The sequence below is a fragment of the Anastrepha ludens genome, chromosome 3 (genome assembly GCF_028408465.1).
Source record: "Anastrepha ludens isolate Willacy chromosome 3, idAnaLude1.1, whole genome shotgun sequence".
NCBI classification, from domain to species: Eukaryota; Metazoa; Arthropoda; class Insecta; order Diptera; family Tephritidae; genus Anastrepha; species Anastrepha ludens.
In genome coordinates, this window is record NC_071499.1 from 85,485,776 (window position 1) to 85,507,996 (window position 22,221).

At 35.6% G+C, this 22,221-nt stretch overlaps 1 protein-coding gene across 2 annotated transcripts in view; it reads left to right on the top strand.

Moving 5' to 3' along the window:
• LOC128858341 (peptide transporter family 1) overlaps positions 1-19,013 on the top strand; it is a 30,775-nt gene extending 11,762 nt beyond the window's left edge. The window contains exons 1-6 of one of the 2 annotated variants that reach the window (XM_054094527.1): positions 7,383-7,490; positions 16,032-16,110; positions 16,205-16,433; positions 16,506-17,823; positions 17,890-18,126; positions 18,187-19,013. In XM_054094527.1, coding sequence (XP_053950502.1) covers positions 7,398-7,490; positions 16,032-16,110; positions 16,205-16,433; positions 16,506-17,823; positions 17,890-18,126; positions 18,187-18,408 — 2,178 coding nt within the window. In that variant the 5' untranslated portion in view covers positions 7,383-7,397 and the 3' untranslated portion in view covers positions 18,409-19,013. Of the gene's footprint in view, positions 1-7,382; positions 7,491-16,031; positions 16,111-16,204; positions 16,434-16,505; positions 17,824-17,889; positions 18,127-18,186 lie in introns of those variants that run through there. The other variant, XM_054094528.1, reaches the window with a different exon arrangement.
• Positions 19,014-22,221: the final 3,208 nt, after the last annotated feature.

Sequence of the window (22,221 nt, forward strand, 5' to 3'; positions counted from 1 at the left end):
TGATATCGAAATGAGCTTCGATTTCTCCAAATTGAACCAATTGAATTGCTTTTATTGATGTCTTCTAGTCGGTCATTGCATTGCTTGCATAGCGGGCATGTTTTTTATATACTCTCTGTACTACTGAGTAGCTTTTTGACCTTATTCGTGTGTCATATGCAAATTAATAGTCGTCATTAAAGCAATAGATGTTACTGTCACAATAAATACAACAACAACGTCTATTACGCGTACGTGAAATCACTGTGAAAAGAGGAAGTAAACATTTTGTCACATTCAATTCGAAATACAATTTTTATTGAAAACAAAGGGAGCCCGTTTAAAGCTTCACTTGAGGGTTGGGCGGTCGATGCACTTTACGCACGAGTATGTCTATGAAAACTATAAATGGCTCTACACTGCGCCTTTAGGTTTCATATTCCTCTCTTCCTCGAGTTATTGTGCTATTCTTCTCCGTTTCAGGGGAACTCAAGCAACTACCTACTATCTTGCAAAAATGGAATTATCTGTACTTATATATATATATATATATTTACATGTGTACATACATATAATACAAAAGGAAAATATTATTTCTTTGCTGAAGTTTGAACTTTATGTGGGTGTACATACATACATACATGTATGTATATATTATATATGTACTTACACACAATGCATACAAATTTACAACGTAAAATGAAGGGGCAAATAAATAGATGCATATCAAATCTAATCGGAAAATACGAGTATGCAGAATGTATGCTAGAGGAAAGGTAATACCAGACGTGGAAAATAAAGCGCTTTCATAAAGCTTGTCACATCGAATAATTTCGGAAAGTACTTAAATGGGCAGATTCTGTCTAGAAACGTTTATACAAGTATATACATATGTATGTTGCTTGAAAACTGCCCTTGGAGATTTACCTTTCGGCGAAAGATGACGCTAAAATGCAGCTTGGCTTGGCATCCGATGTCTTACAGAGCATTGCCTTACAGGGTAACATGCAGAAAGGTAGGCCTAATCAAATAGTAAAAAAGAAGCGGGAAGTGGAAGGTGGCGCACTGCGATTATTTAAGTACGAGTATTTTCATAAGAAAAAACGGTTGTTTAGTTGGTTGCCTGGGGACAAACAAGCCGAACTGTGATATCAAAATAAGCCTATATATTTACCTAACTTAATCTAACCTAACCTAATTACAGTCATGTTATGCATGTATGGAAATTTTCGAAAGGAACTTTCTAGTTCCAGAAGCTGACTTGTTTTTGAAGTGAAAACTTCTTTAGAATCGTTGGGAGTGATTTGAGACTCGATGAAACGAAAAAGCGACACCAAAAAGAAGAAGAAAAAAGATATACGTATATATATGTATGTATAGAAAATGCTTCATTACCAGGCACACAGAAGGATGGCATAAGCAAATTTAAATTTGTGAATTTATATATGTATGTATATATGCGGATATATGTATATGTATATGTTGTGTGTATATACATATGTATGTGCCTCGCCACAGCAAAACATACGGTAAAATTTCTCAAGAAATCCAGCGCGCATTCATAGGCACAGCGCACATTCATAGGCACAGCATTGCATGTACAGTAGGGCGGGTCGATTTAAAAATCGCTCATTGCTCTATGAAAATCGTATTCTAGGGATCAAAATAAGAAACTTTGCCGAAGGAACCACACCTCTAAAACGAATTCTGATGTCCCCCAATTTCAAAATATCACCATTTTTGGCCTTTACATGAAAAAATCAGCTAAATGGCTATGTTTTTTCTTTATTTTTATTTATTTATAATATTATCTATTTTTTCTCTTAAGAAATTTATTTAGTCAGAACATATGTAAATGAATGAATGTGAGTTATAGAAAAGAAACTAAAAAGTTCGACCCATATTGGGGGACATCAGAAATCGTTTTAGAGGTATGGTTCCTTCGGCAAAATTTCTTATTCTGATCCCTAGAATATGATTTTCACAGAGCAATGAGCGATTTTTTTGCCTTCCCACAAATCGACCCGGCCTAATGTACAGTAACCTTGAACAGGCAGCTGCGGTTGTCGAGTATTTAGAAACATATATGTATTTACATACATATATGGGTGCAAACATATTTACGGAGCCGCGGGCACTCGACTTGACAAAAATTGAATATTGGCAAATAATTCTACGCGAAATATTCCAATATTGACTATTTTCGAATTGTTGAGAAAATTAGCATATGGGCGGCTCGTTTTATGAATGAAAGTACTTGCTCTTAGAACTATGAGCTCGAATTTATAAATCAATTTTTTGATGATGAGTTTTTGTTGCACAGTAAAATAGTTGAAACTGTTCGGCGCCGCCGCGACTGTTCAGCGCTAAGGCAACTAGGATGATGGCCGCTACGCCTGCGCCTATTAATGCATTTTGTTCTTGTAGTCGCTAGGCATAGAATTTTAGCTTTGGACGACATACGCATTTACAGGAATAAAGTGAGTGGCCTGTGTGTGCGGTTGTATGTAGATGCATATGTGTATATTAATAAGCATTGTTTTGCTGGAAGTTCAGAACACAAATATGTATGTACGTACATAGGCTAGGCCATAGTATAGCATACATACATATGTATAAAAAATTCAAACCAAGCGTCCTACGAATGTTTGCGTGTATGTTAGTACGTCTGTGTATTATACGCGTTACGACGCTCATAATAGCAACCGCGTGTGCTGTATTGAGTCCGTATTTTTATATTCGTAAATATTTTCATTTTTAAATATTTAGCGCAATTATGCCGAAAAATAATGCAGAAAAGTGTCGTGAATTTCGACAGAAAAAAACAACAAACAGCGGTTCCTTTAATTGATTTTCTCAATACAACATACAATTTAAACAATGTGTAACAATCGAACTGAATCGACAACACGATCAAAAACAACAATTGACGCGGTATTTCAAAGATATGTTGACAACATCGAAACCAAAGCATTTGTATCATATTTTAGCTATCATAAGCCACTCGTATCATTTGTTGAAATTGAAAACATTGAGGATGAATAACAATAAAATGAAGAAAATAAAATATGAACTTTATAGCAATATTATAATGAACCTATAATTATCCCGCTCCTAATGCTGCTTTCGTCTCATTCTCTCTCAGTTTGTTTTACGGAAGGTTTCACTTCTATCGCGTCTAACCGTTAGACTGGTATTTTTTTTTTTATCTCTTGCATATCTTCCAAAGTGATTTTAAAGTAAATTAGAATGATTACTCGCTTTTCGTTTTTAAAGGCAATGGTTTCTGAAGCTCCTGAAGGAGTTGACTACGATAAAATAGGAAAGTAATAGTGCCACTATATGCAGTAAAATTGAGATTAAACAATGTGAGAGCGTAGTTCTGAAAATCCGTATTACGCTTTGCTGATGATATATTTGTGTGTAATATTTAAATAATTTGATTTGAAAATTTGCGGACAAAGCTGCGTTGAACTCTTTCTAATTTCTTACGTAAAGCCATCAGCGCATTGTTGAAAGAAAGAGACCGACTTTCAGCGATTTCGAAGTATATTACAGCAGTTAGCTACCACACAGTCGGCAAAAACTGAATTGGAGATATACGAAAAAATGGGGAGCGTGTCATTATTCTGTATTACAAAATTCTGCAAACTGCAAAAAAATTCTGCTTTTTAAAATTCTGCTTTTTTAAAATTCTGCTTTTTAAAATTCTGCTTTCCAAAATTCTGCTTTTTCAAAATTCTGCATGCTTAATGCGAAAAATTCTGCTTTATTCAAGTTTTGTGATTTTCGTCATACAAGAAGTAACAAAACAAACATTTATTCCATAAATATACATATGTATATGTTTAAGCGATAACAATATTTTAGTTTAGCCAATTACAATATTTTTTGGAATTCTTTTTAAATATGTAGTGTGACTTAATTCATTTCTTTTCTTAATAATTCTTCGCAGCTGTTCGTTTTTTTTAGAAGAGTTCTACGCAAAAATACTGTGGATTGTGTAGCCGGAGTTGGACTGATGAGGGTTATTTTTTTGAAGCGCGGCCGCAGGCCGCCCACGCGAAAAGGAGTTCTACGCAAAAATACGCCGCTCACGTGAAAAAGGGTTCTACGCAAAAATACGGTGGATTGCGTAGCCGGAGTCGGACTGATGAGGGTTATTTTTTTGAAGCGCGGCCGAAGGCCACCCACACGAAAAGGAGTTCTACGTAAAAATACCATGGATTCTATCGAAACTGAAGAAAAAATTATTAATATTATTATTTTTTATTTAATATCTCGAATAATAATAAAAAATAATAATAATAATAAATTAAATAATTACATTACCTCTTTAACATTGTTAACATTATATTTTAATACAGAATTTTGTAATACAGAATTTTGAAAGCAGAATTTTACAAAGCAGAATTTTAAAAAGCAGAATTTTGATTTTAGAATTTTGTACATACAGAATTTCGACACCAACCCGAAAAAATGTATACTTGTTACTTCGTTGTCGTCTGAAAAACGACTGATTGGGAGACAGATTGTATTTAACTATCTTCCCTTTACATATTTTGTTTTCATTTACACATTACACCTCTCTCTCTCTGTCAAATTTCCTATGACGTAGCAGCCATAGTTTATCTTACAATTTCGCTTCGGATGGCCAAACCGTATAATTTATCAACCTTACACTCTCACCTGTTTCGTCTTGCAGAAAAATATTTCTTTTTAATCAGCTCTAGCACTGAAGTCATCGTAGAAAAGCTATGAATATGAAGGCAACACTATCAACGAAAACATTTTTGACAGACTCAAATCAGCTGGCACAAAGTTAATAAATAAATTTTGAGTGATTTAGAGTAATAATTTTGTTAGCTTAAACAAATTTACGATTCGAATAGAGGCTGGATTGATTTGAGGAGAAAAGCATTCGAGAAACTTTTTCTTCTTCATTGACGCGATAACCGCTTTTAGCGATTTTGGCCGAGTTTAACAAAGCTCGGAATTCGTTTTAAATTCGCAGAATACTCCGGCAAATAAACGATAAGGGATGCAAAGAGGGAAGGGGCGAGACGATCGAGGTAAATGAAAAATGGCAATGGGGGAAAAGCGGATCCAAGTGGCTGTACTACGTTATCGTCAATAAGCTGTTGGCTTTTATTTTAAGATTTTTGATATTTCGAGCAACAATTAAGTACCGTCAAAGGGCCTGTAAGCAAGTGCTGTAAAACTTTTCATGTACACACATATGTATAGTATGTAATATATACCCTATAATTATAGGGTAACCACTTTTTATAAATTTGACTATTTCCTTATTTATTTTTTGGTTGAAATTTTTTTTCTCTAAAAATATAGATAATTCTATAACAAAGACCTAATTAATCCAAATTTAAAATTTCGTACAGGACTTATAAAAATGAAGAAAACTTTCATCAAAATTCCCAAATTTCAAAATTTGTAATCAAAGTCTTAAAAGAAAATTTACACAGTTTTATAGCCTACTAAATCCTGGCATGACAAAATGCAAGTTTGAAGTGTCGAAAAGTTCGCTCTGAGAATTTCTTTTCCAACTGTGTTGCACATTTTATCTGCATATGTAATGAATGCCCGACATTTTTTTTTTGTGCCTTGTTTTAAATCTTACATTTTATAGGCTATAAAACTGCAGGTTCAGAAATTTGGAACAAACTTTAAAAAGCTAAAAGTTTTGCTAAAAATTTGTCAAGTATTAATAAATCTTGTTAAAAAAAGTTGGAAATTTGGATTTATATGGTCTTTATACAATAAAACAATTGAAATTAAAAAATAAATAAATAAATGTTCAATTTGCGGTGCTTTATAATTTCCCAACGGGATAGAGTTGTTTATAATATTAGTTTATTTTCTTCTTCTTCTTCTTAGCATCACAGTTCTTGATGAGCCTCTGCTTCATTCACCTCCATGCGCCATCTCTCCCTGTTCAAAGCCATTTCCCACTTTAGCTTTTTTTCTTGGCTTTCTGCTTTCCCATCTTCGGGCCAGCTCTTTCTCGGTCGCCCTTTTCTGCGGTTTCTAACCTGGCACGTCAATTCTGGTCAACACTGGTTTGACAACACTTTCTCGAAAAATGTACTAATAGCTAATGAAATGCAAATTGAAATGCAAATCGAAACTAAATTTTGCAAACTATGCAAGTTTTGGAAACTGATTGGGGAAAATCAAAAAGAGCTTTCAGAAAACACACTTGTTTTCAACTATAGAAATTATTAATTTATTGAATCTGCTTTACATACCTATAGCTTAATGCGATGATATCCCAAATTCTGAGATTGAGTCCTTTTGGATAAAGGTCGCTATTCAAAAGGCTGGTAGATCTCTTCTTCGCAAGAACGATATACATATATATTTATTGTATTACACCAGACAGCTGCCAAGGGTTTAAAGTAATTTTGAATCCTTTCTATATATTTTTCTCTGCTTTAACTTTGACGAGAGATATTTCTTAGTGTATATTTTCGTTGCGGGCAGACTATGGCACTCCTGTTAATGATATTTGCGCTTTGTATTGAGAGCTTTGTATGAGATCAATGGGCACTGTACAGGTTTGTACCTTACATTTTATTACCGTATAAACAATTTGGCTTTTTAAAAGTATTGTAAGTGAGCACTCACACATGAAAGTAAAAATTTAAGAAATTAGAATGTATTTGAAAAGCTCTTAATTTTCATGTCCAGCCGCGCCCTTAGGCTGACAGTAGAGTGTACACTACTTGCACATGCGATGCGATAGTAAGTTTTGCGCTACCGCACGCTATTCGTATTTTGTATGCGAAAGCTCGAGTCAGTTTAAAGTTTTTCTTTTATTTTTTGTCAACATTTTCTTATGGATCTTGCTATTTTGTATTTTATTTACGCACGCTGTTTTATCCACCTTTTCTTTTTATCGCCCAGACACTTGTCTATGAATAGCGTAAAACTGAAACTAGGTAAAGCATAAAATTCATAAACAAAAGCTTGAAAAAACGGCGAAAAGCAAAAATGACAATGTCAGTGCAGCTTTTACTTAGTAAAAATGTGCATATGTATTTACATACATATGCGCTGATATTAACATCGTCAATCATGCGCAGTGGCGATACAGTCTACATTCGACCACAGAGTGGTTAAGTCAAACTGTGAGACGATTAGTGCTTAAAGTGGGGAAAAATAAATATTTATAACTTTCTTTACTGTTGTTTACCTTGAGACTTTGCTTAAAATCAATTTTCGATTACTTTCGGCTCAGTGATCGTATTTTCTTGTTAATTTTTCTGCATGGATGTGTTTCGTCTGTCACGCATTCCTTAAGCGTATATATGTGTATATTGCGGATAGTGCATTTTAAAGCAAATAAATATTATTGCGTGTTACACATTTAACTATCAAGTTCTTTAAAGTAGACGAAAATGGATGATGTGATTGAGAGAGTTAACGCAACCGAGTTGCGTAGCGAAGAGATCGCAGAACGTGAGCAAAACAAAAACCAAGTCAAAACACGGGTGAGCTATGAGAAGGGGAAGAAATCAAAATACTCGAAAGCACAATAAATTTAAACTTTATGTAAAAACAGAACAGGTTATGTTAGTCCTATTTAATGTGAATGAACTGAATTTTTGGAAAGGAAAGTGTGCCAAACAGATTATCGAAATAGAAATTTATATTATTTATTAGAGAGATGTACTAAATGCTGCGTTAAAATATTCTTTTGGGTATACATTCTGGAAAAAATGTGAAACTACTTACAAATTCTTACTTATTACTAATTACCTAAATTGCTTTGGGTTATAATATTGTGTTTTGAAAACTTTGTAAAGTCAAATTCATCTAGAATATTCTGGGAGTTGCGTATACAAAGTTCTTTATTACATAAAAGGGATATTATCGTCTTCAAAGTACTCCCCATCAACTGCAAGGTATTTTTCCAGCGTTGATCCATCTCTTGAAACTTTTTTGAAACCCTGTTTCAGATATAATCATCAGAGCCGTCTTTGATTTATCAGTTACTTCTTTTCGGCTGTTAAAACGCGTTCCCCGATATTTGTTTTTTGACTCGATCAAACAGAATTGCCATATATATTTTAATAATATTTCCTGAATATAACCTTCTATACTAAAATTCTGAAAAAGCTCACACTAATTTTCATTATTCGTAGCCAGAATTTTGAACACAGAATATTGTAGCATAAACATTTTGTACTAAACCCTATTTGATGCATTTGACTGAACATGGAGAAAGAACTAATTTTTGTAAGATTTCAGATTATATAAGCTTATAACAGTCCTACCATCCAACAAAAAATATATTTTTGCCATATGTCATCCGCAGACCGTTTTATTGATAAAGTCTCGTTCATATTGCAGCAGAAGGTATATAAGTATATAATTGGCGCGTACACTTTTTGGTTGTTTGGCCGAGCTTCTCCTCCTATTTGTGGTGTGCGTCTTGATGTTGTCCCACAAATGGAGGGACCTACAGTTTTAAGTCGACTCCGAACGGCAGATATTTTTATGAGGAGGTTTTTTCATGGCAGAAATACTCGTACATTCGGAGGTTTGCCATTGACTGCCGAGGGGCGACTGCTATTAGAAAAATTTGTTCTTAATTTTGGTATTTCACCGCTAGATTTCAGATTAAATCAACTAAATTTTTCATGATTAATAATTAAGTAGCACCACGGATTTGAATAGTTCATTAATTATCCCACTTAATTTTTGTTTATTTATGTTTGTATATTTTTTTAATGTAGTATATATATGCATACTATATATTTTAGGCCTCCTAAACGTTGTTTATCGTCAATGTCAAACATCATTTTAATTCCACGCTTCCGCATATCCAAACTCAGCAAACACCCACAAAGCTAGGTTATGCATCGCAAATAAATTTAAATTCAATATTCGTGCACAGACTAATTTTTAAAAATGTCATGCATTTATACACATACATACACAAAAATGCTAGTTGACTAATAAGTTTATAGTTTCTGTAGTTACTTACCTTGGCCAAGAAACTGTGTAAGTATTTTGCTTATAGTATGTATATAAAGCAATTGCAGAAATGATGTAAATGAACTCCTACTATATTAGATCATGCACTGATATCCGCTGAAAACCAAATTCACAGCTATTAGAAGTGATTTGACTTGAAAGCTTCATCTTCTACACCTAACGTTGAGAATGATCGTTCAAAAATCAATAATTGGAATAAATTTTAAATGTTGAAGTAGGATTAGGCGGAATGCACTAAGATGTAGGAGAAGAATCTTGGGCTGAACACGTCTCAATCATATTTGTACCACGCCATTTTTTGCATTAAAAGATTTATTTCACTTCAAATAATGAAATATTCATATGGAATGTTGCAGATAGAAAATAGTGGTGTACTAGTATATTGAAAGTAATAATATGTTGATATGTATGTATGAAATGAAAACCGATTTATAGCGTCAGCCTCACCATTTAAAAGCCACTACTCTTGGTGCGTGACTACCATTCGGATTTCAGAGAGAGAACATAGGTTCGAATCTCGGTGAAAGACCAAAATGCAGGAAAAGTTGTTTCTAATATCTGCCGTTCGGAATCGGCTTGAAACTGTAGGCTCCTCCATTTGTGGAGCAACATCAAGACGTACACCACAAATAGGAGGAGAAGCTTCGGCCAAACACACAAAAAGAGTGTAAGGCCAATTATATATATATGTATATACTCTTACATATATTAGGATATCAGGTTTGCAGATACCAGGATCTATGTAAATGATGAAAGTTTCTGCCTACCGTTTTTCTTGTTGCGGTGAAAAACTATTATTTTGAATTCATCTCACGCAGCACATAACTGCCTACCTCGTTCTATAGGTAGAATAAGCCATTACTCGGACATATTCGGCTTAAAAAATAGCGCATTCGTGTATTGGCACCCATGTCACTGTTGATAGTTTTATTGGAAAATAATAGGGCACCTCATATATTTAAGAATCAGCATTAACGCCGAAACATGGATACTTTCAATTGAGCACGCAATTGAGTAGAACAACAAAATCTATACTTTATAAGTCTCTCATCATGTTCGTGCTCTTGTATAGCGCAGTGGCATTTAGATACTGTACAGCAAATGAAGATCTCAAGCTAGAACTTCATAGCAGTCCTTTCAGCCGTTGTGATTTTTGAAGTTTCTCCGACTTTATTGGCGTTACAGGCATTAGAAGCAGGCAAATCCATACTATCACATAATTTTTAGGCATGACATTTACTCTCAAAGTTCATGTTTTGCAACGTTGTGGAAATTTAGCATTTTTTGTGATGAATACCTGCGCATTTGCTTCATTTCCATTTTCAAATAAAATTTTGAAGCGTGAAAACAACCTAAATGTGTATAACTATGTAGATATGAGATCAAAATACGAAAGTGTAGAGCAGAATCTTCAAACAATTGTTTTATTGACTAGAAAAGTATGAGCCCGATGAAAATGAAACTTTTTATTTCAAAGAATTTAATTTTTTATATTGCATAGTGGACCTTCTTCAAGTAATATACATATTAGCTTAATAGAAAATGTGTATGTTCATTTGATTGTGCCAATTTTATGCAAAACTTTGTATAAAATGTAGGTGTATATCGATTACATCATTACCATATTCATCGCAGCACAACTAATGTTCGAAACAGCTGTACGCCTATAAAAAGTAAAAAATTTGGCTACTTTAACACCTTCGCTGGCTCCCAATACAAATGATAAATGGATACAAACATGGTTACAGATACAGAGGAAGGCAAAGAGCATAAGGCTTGACACCAGTTATCACGAAGAAGAAAATGCGCTTTATTATATTCAAATTTATATATATATATATAGATGTTCAACCGAACTTTTTCATGCCGGCTTCCAACGGCAGTTAGTTTTTTTTTTTTTGAGGAGCTTTTTCAGGGCAGAAATACATTCGGTGGCTTGCCATTGTACTAGAAAACACTTTTAATTCAATTTAATATTTTATGCCCACAGTGGATTTCAAACGCGGTTACGGGTGTTCATCAAAAGGAAGAGGACTATAAGGAGGTCTTAGTGCAGTTCCAATGGAAAAACACTCTTATTAATGTAAAAGTTATTACGTAATATTTCAAAATATAAGCACTACTTTCTGAATTTTTATAGCAAGTATTTTATTTTAATTTTTATTAATATACTTTTACTTTTTTTTTTTTAGTACCGCACATAACAAATTTTCACCTTAACCGGTTGCCCAATATTTTTATTTTCAAAACCACACTTAATGAATTTTTATACGCATTCCTCATTGTTTATATTCGTAGGTATTACGCATTTTCTTAGCAAAACCACTTGCCGTGCTTGCGACTCATTAGTGACAGTGACAGGTGTTTTTATTTGCTTCGATGCACATTTTATATACAAGTGTACCGTTAGTAAACCACACTTAACTTTTGCAATTTTTGTATGTCAAGATAATCCTTTATTAGATAAGGAAAAACTCTTAAAAGAAAAATAAAACTACTGTAGATTATTTAAACTTGTGAGAAAAATGAGCTTGTGAACAATATATTGGGCAGCGTATTGTGCTATACAATGATGTCAGATCGTGAAAATATTCAACTTAATAGATTTGAGTTGATTGGAAAAGCGAGACTGATTTCCATGCAAAAAAGGGTGGGTGCTTCACTTCAGGCTTAAGAAAGGAGGATATAAGAGTAAATGAGACCTAAGGGAGGTGGTTTTAATTATGTTTTGAGAGATTTTTGAATTGTTATTTTAAAGCTGCGATATAAACGTAGTTCCTTTAGACAAAAGGCGCAAGTTGGCGCAAAATTAATCACCCTATAGGAAGATTTATAATTTGTGCAAATGACGTCATACTTCAATAATATTTGGCACTTGTGAACTAGACAGGGGCAGTTTACAAAGAAAGAAGCAATGGAGCGCTTAAAGTTCAAAATAAAGACTTCCATCACTTAAAATCATTTTTTTATTTTATTAATAAAAAAGTTACTCAGAAACAAAATTCTGATGATTAATTTTGCGCCACCTTTGCCATAAGATAATCGAGCATATCTATGGGGATCATATGTTGTTGCTATTGATTATGCCCCATAATTTGTCATGTCAAGAATTCTTTTCAGTTTGAAGAGGCATTTCTTTTCCACACTTTGGCCTTTCCAAGAAACATTTACTTAGTTGCTGGGCTGCTTCTGCAGACTACACCAACGGTTCTTGTGAGTATTCTTACCGATATTCCCAACCGTTTAACGAATCTTGCTAAATTGTGGTAACGTTTGACCACAGATCTGTCTTCAGATCCACATTTTGTCATTTAACGAGCCAGTTGATTTCCATTAACCTCAACATAACTTCAAACTTAAACCGTCTCACGATGGAATTCACTTTCAACTTACCTGTACTTCTGGTTGTCACTGCAGGCACTAATTTGATATCCGAGCCACCAGCTATAATATATTCATAACTTCAAAGCCTCAAGTATATTTAAAGTATTCTACCTACTAGTACTAGTGCCATTTTCTGTTACAGGATCGTCAGTAAATAAATTTTTGGTTAAACTGCTTGAAAGAGCTTTCTATCAGCAGGATGACAGTGTACTTTCTTCCGAAGCTGACTCCACTCAACAGCGTCTTAAATCGGTTAATTTATAGTTTGAGTGAATTACTAGCAGCCACGGTAGCCGAATGGTGGCTTGTGTATAACTACCATTCGGTAATGCCCGGGTTTGAAATGCACTGTGGGCATGAAACCCCAAATGATCGAACAAGTTTTCTTTCATAGCGAGCGCCACTTTGCGGGCAATTAAAAACTTCCCAGCACATTTCTACCTTGAGCAAGTTTCTCATAAAAATCATTTGCGGCACGCAGGCAGTATAAAATTATAGGTCCCTCCATTTGCAGGAACACATTAAGAATCAGGCCACAAATACGAGGAGGAGCTCGGTCAAATACCCAACAATGTTAAATAGAAAAATTGTGGGAAATTATCATAACCAGTGCATTTGCAAGTGTTTAATTAGTTTTTCATCTCATTCTGTTCACGCTTTGCGTTACTCACTTGAATTTAAATCCATCTGTTTTTTAAATAAAAATATTTTAATTTCAAACACGTTTTATAGGATCATGTTCGCAATCAGCTTTTGTATTAATTGAGATTTGTTAATTAATCAGTCAACTGAGACTATTAGACCCCACCATCTGCGTCCATCAATCAACCTGTTAGAGTACATGCGAGTAGGTGATGTAAGTGACTGTTGCCGGTACAGAGTAGGACGGATATGCAGTTGTAATTTTATGGAATTCAATACTTTATATTTACATATGTATAGTTTACAATTAATCCCCAAGATATAAAACTAAATTCCGTGAAATGAAACTGGATTTGTATAACTACATTAGAAAAAATAAAAAGTTAATTTCTTTAGTAAAATTTCTTGTTTTTTTTTCACAAACAAAATAAAACCTTACAGACTTAAAGTACAGAAAAGCTTAATGATGATTTCTGACTAATTGCAAGTGCTTTGGGATCAAAAAGATTTAATCTTAGACCCATAGAGATATCGACAAAGCAAAATCGATATGAAGTGAACTATAGAACTTTATTAAGCTCAATAAGCGGCCTAGTAATAAGGCGCAAAATTAAAGTAATTAGATTTAAATACGAATACATATTGAGAAGGATAATAGAAGTGTAGCATCCTACTGAGCACTATTAATAACATCACATATAAGGTAGCACAAAATTAACAATCCATTTTGTTTTTGAATAATTTCTTTAGTACATAAAAAAAATGATTTTGAAAGATGCACCTCTTTATTTGAACTTCTACGAGCTCCATTGCTTATCTGTTTGTATACTGCAGCTGTCTGGTGCACAAGTGTCAAATATGATTGAGGTACGACGCTAATTGCAAATGCTATATATCTTCCGATCCGGTGATTAATTTTGTGCCACCTTTTATAATGTACATGTATGTAATGCTCTCAGCCGAAATATTGCTCCCACTTGAAACATCTATATGGGACAATGACACCTATCCTCAAAAATGGAAAGAAGGAATTATTGTGAAGCTGGCCAAGAAAGGTGACTGGAAAGACTGTAACAACTGGAGAGGCATTTGCGTTCTCCCTACTGTTGCAAACATAATTGTACACATTAAACTTGAGCGGTTAAAAGTCTACCTTGATGGCTAGTTTCTGCCAAGCTGCATTCCGTAGTGGTTTTTCATGTGCAGACCACACTCCGTATTATCATAGCACAATGCACCGAATATAACTCGAAACTCCACCTAACGTAAATAGAAGTGTATGTAGGCCGTCTTGCGGAGGAGAGGAATATCTGTTGAACTTGAAGCGCCCTTATCAAGGAAAGCTACAGCGACGCTTGCGATCACATCTTCTATAAAGGACAATTATCGGAACTCTTTCACGTGCTAACTGGCGTTCGGCAAGGTGGTATTTTGCCCTAATCCTTACCCTGCTTTCCCTGGTATTTGAAAACGTTCTTAATCCTTATTTTGCTAACGAAAACCATCAAAGCGGAATTCCTTGGCAGATCCTTAACACATACTTGAATCAATTAGAATTTACCGACAACATTTGTCTGAAGTCGTATAGGATATGCGATCTAAAATCGATGACTCAGTCAATTGAGGAGCTATTGCAATAAACAGAACTTAAAATCAGCGTAGGAAAGGCAAGCGTATTTAACCTGAGCTGCTGCTCATCAGGTTATTTAAGATTGGATGTGCAGATTTTTGAAAACGTGGATAATTTTTGCTACTTGAGATGTATGATCGCCGCAAATGGAGGAAGTGAGATTGACGTGGAAAGCAGGATTACCAAAGGCAAGGCACTCTTGCACCGCGCTGACAAAATAATACAATAACTACGCCCACCAAACTGCGAATTTTCAATGCATGCGCCAAATCCGCCCTGCTGCACGCCTGTACAACGTCACCGCAAAGCTGATCGCAGGGCGGGGAGGTTAATTAATCGCTAATTGCTCCATGTAATGCGAATTTTCTAGCCCCGAACAATATCTAACACCGAATTACTGAGGAAGGCTAGTCAAGCCAGTGGGGCGACTCAAATCCGCAGAAAGAAATGACAATGGATTGACTATACCCTGGGGAAGAGTGACGATAACAACGCCAAACAGGCACTACGATGAAACCCCTTCCAGGCAGACTACGAACCACTTGGCGCCGTTCAACGGAGGTAGAAATGATGTTTTTGAATAAGACTTGGAATGAACTTACAGCCCTTGCACAAAACCGTGTTTGAGGAGTTGTTGACGCTCCAACTAGTTGTTAGAGGATCTTATACATATATACCATATATTGTACAAAATCAGGGCATATGAAATTAAATTCCAGAAGTAGTTTTTCGTGAAACACTTTAATGAATTATTGTATCTCATAGCAGGTATCTTAGACCCTTTATTTCTCAAGTACCCAAAATGCATTCTGCTATGCGCCCAGTGATCGACATGTTAGCAATTAATCATCGTCATGATCATCATCAAAGGAATTTCTGACGCTTCAAAAGTGGTGCCACACAGTGTAAATAAATAACTTTGTACGCCACTATTTTATCGGTGACTCGTCCTTTGCTTGCTGAAAATATGCGTATATCGGCCAATCAATCTCCGTCTCCACAGCCATCAACAACTATCTGTAATTATACTCTTAATATAGCAGTGGAATCAAATGCCTTATAGCGTTGTTTGTTGGGCGTGCAAATATGTAACTTTTTATCATTTCATTGTAACAGTTGTCGGCCTTCGCATCATTCATTAACCAGCAGCCAAAAATTTGCTCACAAGTGCCGAAACCAGTTTTAATTGTTGTAAAATATCACATTTTTAGCGCGCCGTAGCAAGTAAACGAAATTGACGAAAATTAAATGAAATGTTGTCTACCTCAGCGCACATTCATACATATTTATTTGTACATATTTTAATTTCATTTAATACTTTTATGAACAAGTCTTAACTCAAAAAAAAATGTTTTTTCTGTTTTTGTTATTTCAGCCGACGGAGTATCCCAAATCGGTCGCATTCATTATCAGTAATGAGTTCTGTGAGCGCTTCAATTATTATGGATTGCGAAGTAAGTAGTCAAGTCAATAAACTTTCTTACTTTCACCCAATGCAAAAACAAATAATTTTATTTATTGTACTTTTTAATTTGTTTTTGTTTTAAGCAATTCTCGTGCTATACCTCACCACCAAACTGCACTACGACAAGGATACGGCGACTGTGCTCTTTCATGTCTTCTCCATGTTGGTGTATTTGTTTCCCTTGGTGGGTGCCATTGTCGCCGACAGTTGGTTGGGTAAATTCAGAACTATTCTATACTTGTCAATGGTATATGCTTTGGGTGGCGTGATTGTGTCGCTGGGCGCTGTACCGCTTTTGCACCTGCCCGTAAAGTGAGTAAAGCATAAATCAGAGTTATAAGAAGTTAGGTCAAATATTAAATCAATCCACTTTCTATTTTCCAGAGAAATCACCATACTCGGACTTACATTGATTGCTCTCGGTACGGGTGGTATTAAGCCATGCGTTTCAGCCTTTGGCGGTGATCAGTTCCGCATGCCTGAGCAAGCCAAACAATTGGCTACATTTTTTTCATTGTTCTACTTTGCCATCAATGCTGGATCCATGATTTCTACCACACTTACGCCCATATTACGTGAGGATGTGCACTGTTTTGGCGATAAGAGTTGTTTTTCATTGGCCTTCGGCGTGCCAGCTGTGCTGATGTTGCTCTCGGTAGTGATTTTCGTTGCTGGCCGTAGACTGTACGTGGTTAAGCCACCTGCTGGCAATATGATTTTTGGTGTGTCAAAATGCATATCCGACGCTATAGGCGGTTGGCGGCGCGAGCGTAAGACGAATCCACGCAAACATTGGCTTGATTATGCGGAGCCAACTTCCGGACAAAAAATGGTGGCTGATACGAAGGTCTTACTGAAGATTCTAACGTTATTTTTGCCGTTCCCCGTATTCTGGGCGCTCTTTGATCAGCAAGGCTCACGTTGGACGTTCCAGGCGACGCGCATGGATGGCGAAACATTCGGTTATATCATTAAACCAGATCAGATGCAGGTGGTCAATCCATTGCTTATACTTGGCATGATTCCTCTGTTCACCTATGTGCTTTACCCGATTTTGGCAAAACTTGGTATTAAACGTCCATTGCAAAAGCTCACTCTTGGTGGTCTACTAGCCGCAATTGCTTTTGTGCTTTCTGCCTTCCTCGAAGTCAAACTAAACGAAGTTGATCCATTGCCGCCAGCGGCATTTGGAAGCCATCTACGCATCTATAATGGCATGCCTTGTGCTTACCGTTTTGCTTCGGGGCTACCGAATCGACCGAGTGTTATTGAACCGCTTGGCTTGTGGGAGGATAAGACGCTGTCTGTGCCGAAACCACAGGCTTATCCATTCAACGCGACTTCAGCGAGCGATCGTTGCAAAAACTTCTCGGGCACCTTCCGACTGGCACCTGGTAAGGAGACGAGTTACTTCATTTCTAACGAAGGTGTACAGGAGTTCTTAGACTCAGCGGCCAAACCAAAGCTAGGTAATCCAATGGTACGCATACTGTTAAATGTGCCCGCCAAGGAGAGTGCAATCACTTTAACTGATGCCGTAGAAACGGCGGTGCCTCTGGTCTTTAGCAATGCCACGCAAGTGGTGAATGTGGTACATGGCGAAAGCGAATTGCAGGTGGCGAATAAGAAAATCGCAAGCATAGATACGAAGAGTGGCGGCGTATATGCGCTGCTGGTGCACGGCAATGCTAAAGATGGCTTTGTGAGTATAATATGAAGGAATGTAGTTATTAATTTTTCATTGCTAATATTTCTTTTTCCTCTGCAGACTTCAAAATCACATGTCATTACGCCGCCCAATAGCATTCATATCATGTGGCAACTGCCGCAGATCATTGTCATCACAGCTGCCGAAATCATGTTCTCTGTGACGGGCTTGGAATTTTCATACACACAGGCACCACCGAGTATGACGTCCGTTCTACAAGCCTGCTGGCTACTGTCCGTCTCCATCGGCAACATGTTGGTAGTAGTCATCGCTGAATTGAAATTCTTCGAATCGCAGGTTTGTGTCTTAAGTCTTTTGTTATCCTAATCCATTACTAAAAGAAATTTTCTTATTAAGGCTGCCGAATTCGCACTTTTTGCCGCTCTTATGGTTGTGGACATGTTCATTTTCATTTTACTCACTATTCCATACAAATATGTCGAACATGGCGAAGATCCTGAGGCAAATCAAGTAGTGGTTACACCAAATATCTCCAAGCAAAGAGAAGCTGAGAGGGAAACGTACACTGCTAATAGAGGAAATGGGCATTTCAATGATGCATATGAGGGCGAGCGTTAAATCCATAGACTGCAGCTACCTTTGTACTATATCTGTTTATATAAAAATTTGTTATTTATAGCATACGGCAATTTTGAAGCCGCTTACAAATATCCGCATAGTATTGCCTAGCCAAGCAGCAGTAGAAACGCTGTAAAGTACTTAAGTAGGTTGTGGTTCGTTTAGCTCATTTCCACTTTATAGAATATATTATATTTAAATTTTGTATTATTTTTGTACATTTTCTGCATTTGTTTGTGGTTGCCATTTTGCTCGCATGTAAATATCGATTTTTCTGTTATTTTGTGTGATACGTATTTTACCATTTATTTGTTAAATCTCGTATTTTATACATATATCCGGGCATACACTAATTTTTTACAATAAGTAAATTTATCTATTAGAATATTGCAGCCATGCGTTCCGTTACACTTTTATGATTGTGTGCATTTATAAATAATTAAGTTTTTATGCTTATAAAATACATCAATTTTCACATATAATTATTTTGGCTGCATGTTACGGTTTAAGTAGTTAAATACTTTTTTATTAATTTATTTATTTGATAATAATAAATGATGTAAGTTTATAATAAATAAAGACATTGTTTTTTTACCTCGATTCAATGGAAGCGAAAATAGTGACATAATATTGGATTTTATATACAATATTATTTATTATTATAATATTATATTTTTTTCCTTAAACTCCTATTGGAACAGAGGGCGTCAATAAACCTCGAATTTATATTAAAGTCACTAGCAGAGTCTTTAAGGGTCTTTACGTTCCATAATCCGATCATTGTCCTAATACCAGAGCCAAAGGTAACCGTCGATTGATTTGACTTTTTTTTATCAGAGGCAATAAATTTGACGATTCTTCAGCAAAATGAGTTTCAGGTGTGCTTATTTTCATCCACGGATGGTATTTTATTTCCCACCTGACGAATGGCAAATTCTACCTTATCGGAAAACCCGGGTTTAAACCCGGCCAAGGAGTGTCACTCCGCAGTATTCCCCAAATGACGGGTGAATTTTTAGCTATTATCTTTTTAAACAGTGGGTTTAAACAGCTGACGCACATCTTGTGTTTTGTTTCACTGTCAAAAATTTTCAGTTTGGTCTACAATTTAACCATGAATCGTCTTACAAACGAGCAACGTTTGCAAATCATTGAATTTTATTATAAAAATGATTGTTCTGTTAAGAAAGTTTAAGATCCACTTTTTTATCGAAAAATTGTGTTCAGCGACGAAGCTTATTTTTGGATCAATGGGTACGTAAATAAGCAGAATTGTCGATTTTGGAGTGAAGATCAGCCATAAGAATTGCAAGAGCTACCAATGTATCCAGAAAAGGTCACAGTTTGGTGCGGTTTATGGGCTGAAGGTATCATTGGACCGTACTTCTTCAAAGATGCTCCGAATCGTAACGTAACTGTGAATGGTGAGCGCTACCGTAAAATGATATCCAACTTTTTTTTGCCCAAAATGCAAGAGTTTGACTTGCATGACATGTGGTTTCAGCAAGACGGTGCCACATGCCACACATCACGCGTAACAATGGACTTGTTGAAAGGCGAGTTCGGTGAACATTTTATTTCACGTTCGGGACCTATCAATTGGCCACCCAGATCGTACGATATAACGCCTTTAGATTATTTTTTGTGGGTCTATGTAAAAGCTCATGTCTATTCAGACAAGCCTGCTTCAATTAACGTATTGGAAGACAACATTAAAGCAGAAAGAGTATGCCAAAATTGGACAAGCGGATGGACCATTTGAAGCGCAGTCGCGGCCAACATATGCATGAAATAATCTTCAAACCCTAAATTATATGAACTGTACTATCGATTTAATATAAATAAAAATTTCATGTATTTTTCTGAATTTTACGTGTGCTTTTTTAAAAAACTTTCCTGTAGCTCTTAAAAAATCACCCTTTATTTGTGGGGAATGTTAATAGTCCAGGAGCCAGGGGTCATTTTGACCTCATCATTTCATGCCGACTGATTTTAATACTGAAGGCAGACGCCATCCAATGGATGACGACACCAACCGTCAGCTGGTCCAGTAGCGGCGGGTACGTGCGTGGGATGCTGCGAAACGTGTCGAAAAAAATTTTTTAACAACTCAGTTAATACCGGCTGAATTTTTTTTTGTGTATTGTTGACATTTAGTAGAATAAAAAAGTAGTCAGCTGCGCCGTAGAGTAGGGAAAATACGTCAGCTGAACAAGTGAACTTGTAAAATAAATTAAAAAGTAAAACCAATGAATTATTTTGTTTGGGTCTTCCAACTTTTAATCTGCCCCTCGGGGGTATTTATCCAGTTTTACAAGTCATTCCTTAAGGGGTTATATGCAGTTATGTAGCAAATAAAAGACGGGTTGTCAAGGATTTATCCTGAAGAAACTTCAGAATATTTTAATTTGAAAATTTTTGGCGGTTATAAAAGCATCCTTCAAGAACGTAACAAAATTTTTTATTTATGAAAATGTTGATTATAGAGCGCGCTGCAGGCGATTTCTGGAACCTCCTTTAAAAAAAGGCGATTTACGGTGTACATCGTAACTCAGGATTGGATTATCTGAAATCAAAAAACCAAACAAATTTTGTTAATATATTAGATTATCTAGTAATTAATCGTTCGGCTAATCAAAATAGTGAGTTTTCACAAAATGGCAGCTTTTAAAAGAAATGATTTCGATTTTTACGTTAAAATTTGCCCGTAAATTGATTATAAAATAGAAAGTAAGTATCAGATTTACAAAAGGAACGATTAATTACTAGAAAATGTATCTTTAAAGATTGAGTTAAAACGGTTGACCGATCAAACAAGCCGTTTTCGAGATATCGTGTACACCGACTTGAAAAATGCCGTTTTGAAAAAAACACGTTTAAAGTTTCAATACCTACCTTAAAACGTGCCGAGGCATCTCTACATATTTAGGCATAACTCTGAAAGTATTGCTTAGATCTACTTCAAATTTCGTGCGTATACTTTTGAATATATGTACATTACAAAAATGCAATAAAAAAATTGATTTTTTTGAAAGTCATAACTGCGTATAACCCCTTAAGGTGGACCAATTCTTTTCCAGGCGAAACACTCGTCATCCAATATATGATCGTTCAAATAAAACTTTACTTTTTAAATAAAAAAGGATTTACTTCGTTTGCGGAGAAATGTCAAGCAAAGGCTGAGATGTCTGGGACGCATTCCAGCAATACAAATTTTCGATAGGCATCGGAAGAGCATCACCTTTAATTATTGCTTCATGATTGCGGCAGTGTGACTTTTTATGAGATGGCATTACGTTCTGCCGCATGATTTCTTCAACACTTTTTTAATTTCTTCTGTCAGCAAAATGTTGAAAATCTAATGGTCTACACTAGCAAATCAAGCGCATTATAAAATTTCACTGAGGCGTACAAGCGGCAGGGGAAAAGCCAGTTATTATTTAATAAGTACTGCCTTAATATTATAATATTGATTATTTATTGCTTTTATATCAAAATTAAGTTTAAATAAAACAAAGTTATTGGTCCATATTTCTGCAATGTTGTGTCAGCTAATCGGCCGAGTATTAGCAACAAGTAACAGAGTCGCAATATTTCTAGTATTACTGAGTGCGCGGAACACATCCATGGTATCGAAAATGCAAGCCAAACGGAGGAAAATTTATGAACGCACACTAGCACACTAAACCATTTTTTTACACTTTGATATTAAGCTGTAAAGCACCTTTTTCACAAGGAAATATTTTTTTCTATTTCAAATATTTAGTTTAAAAAACAAAATAGCTATAATTAGTGCGTACACCCTTTCTGCGT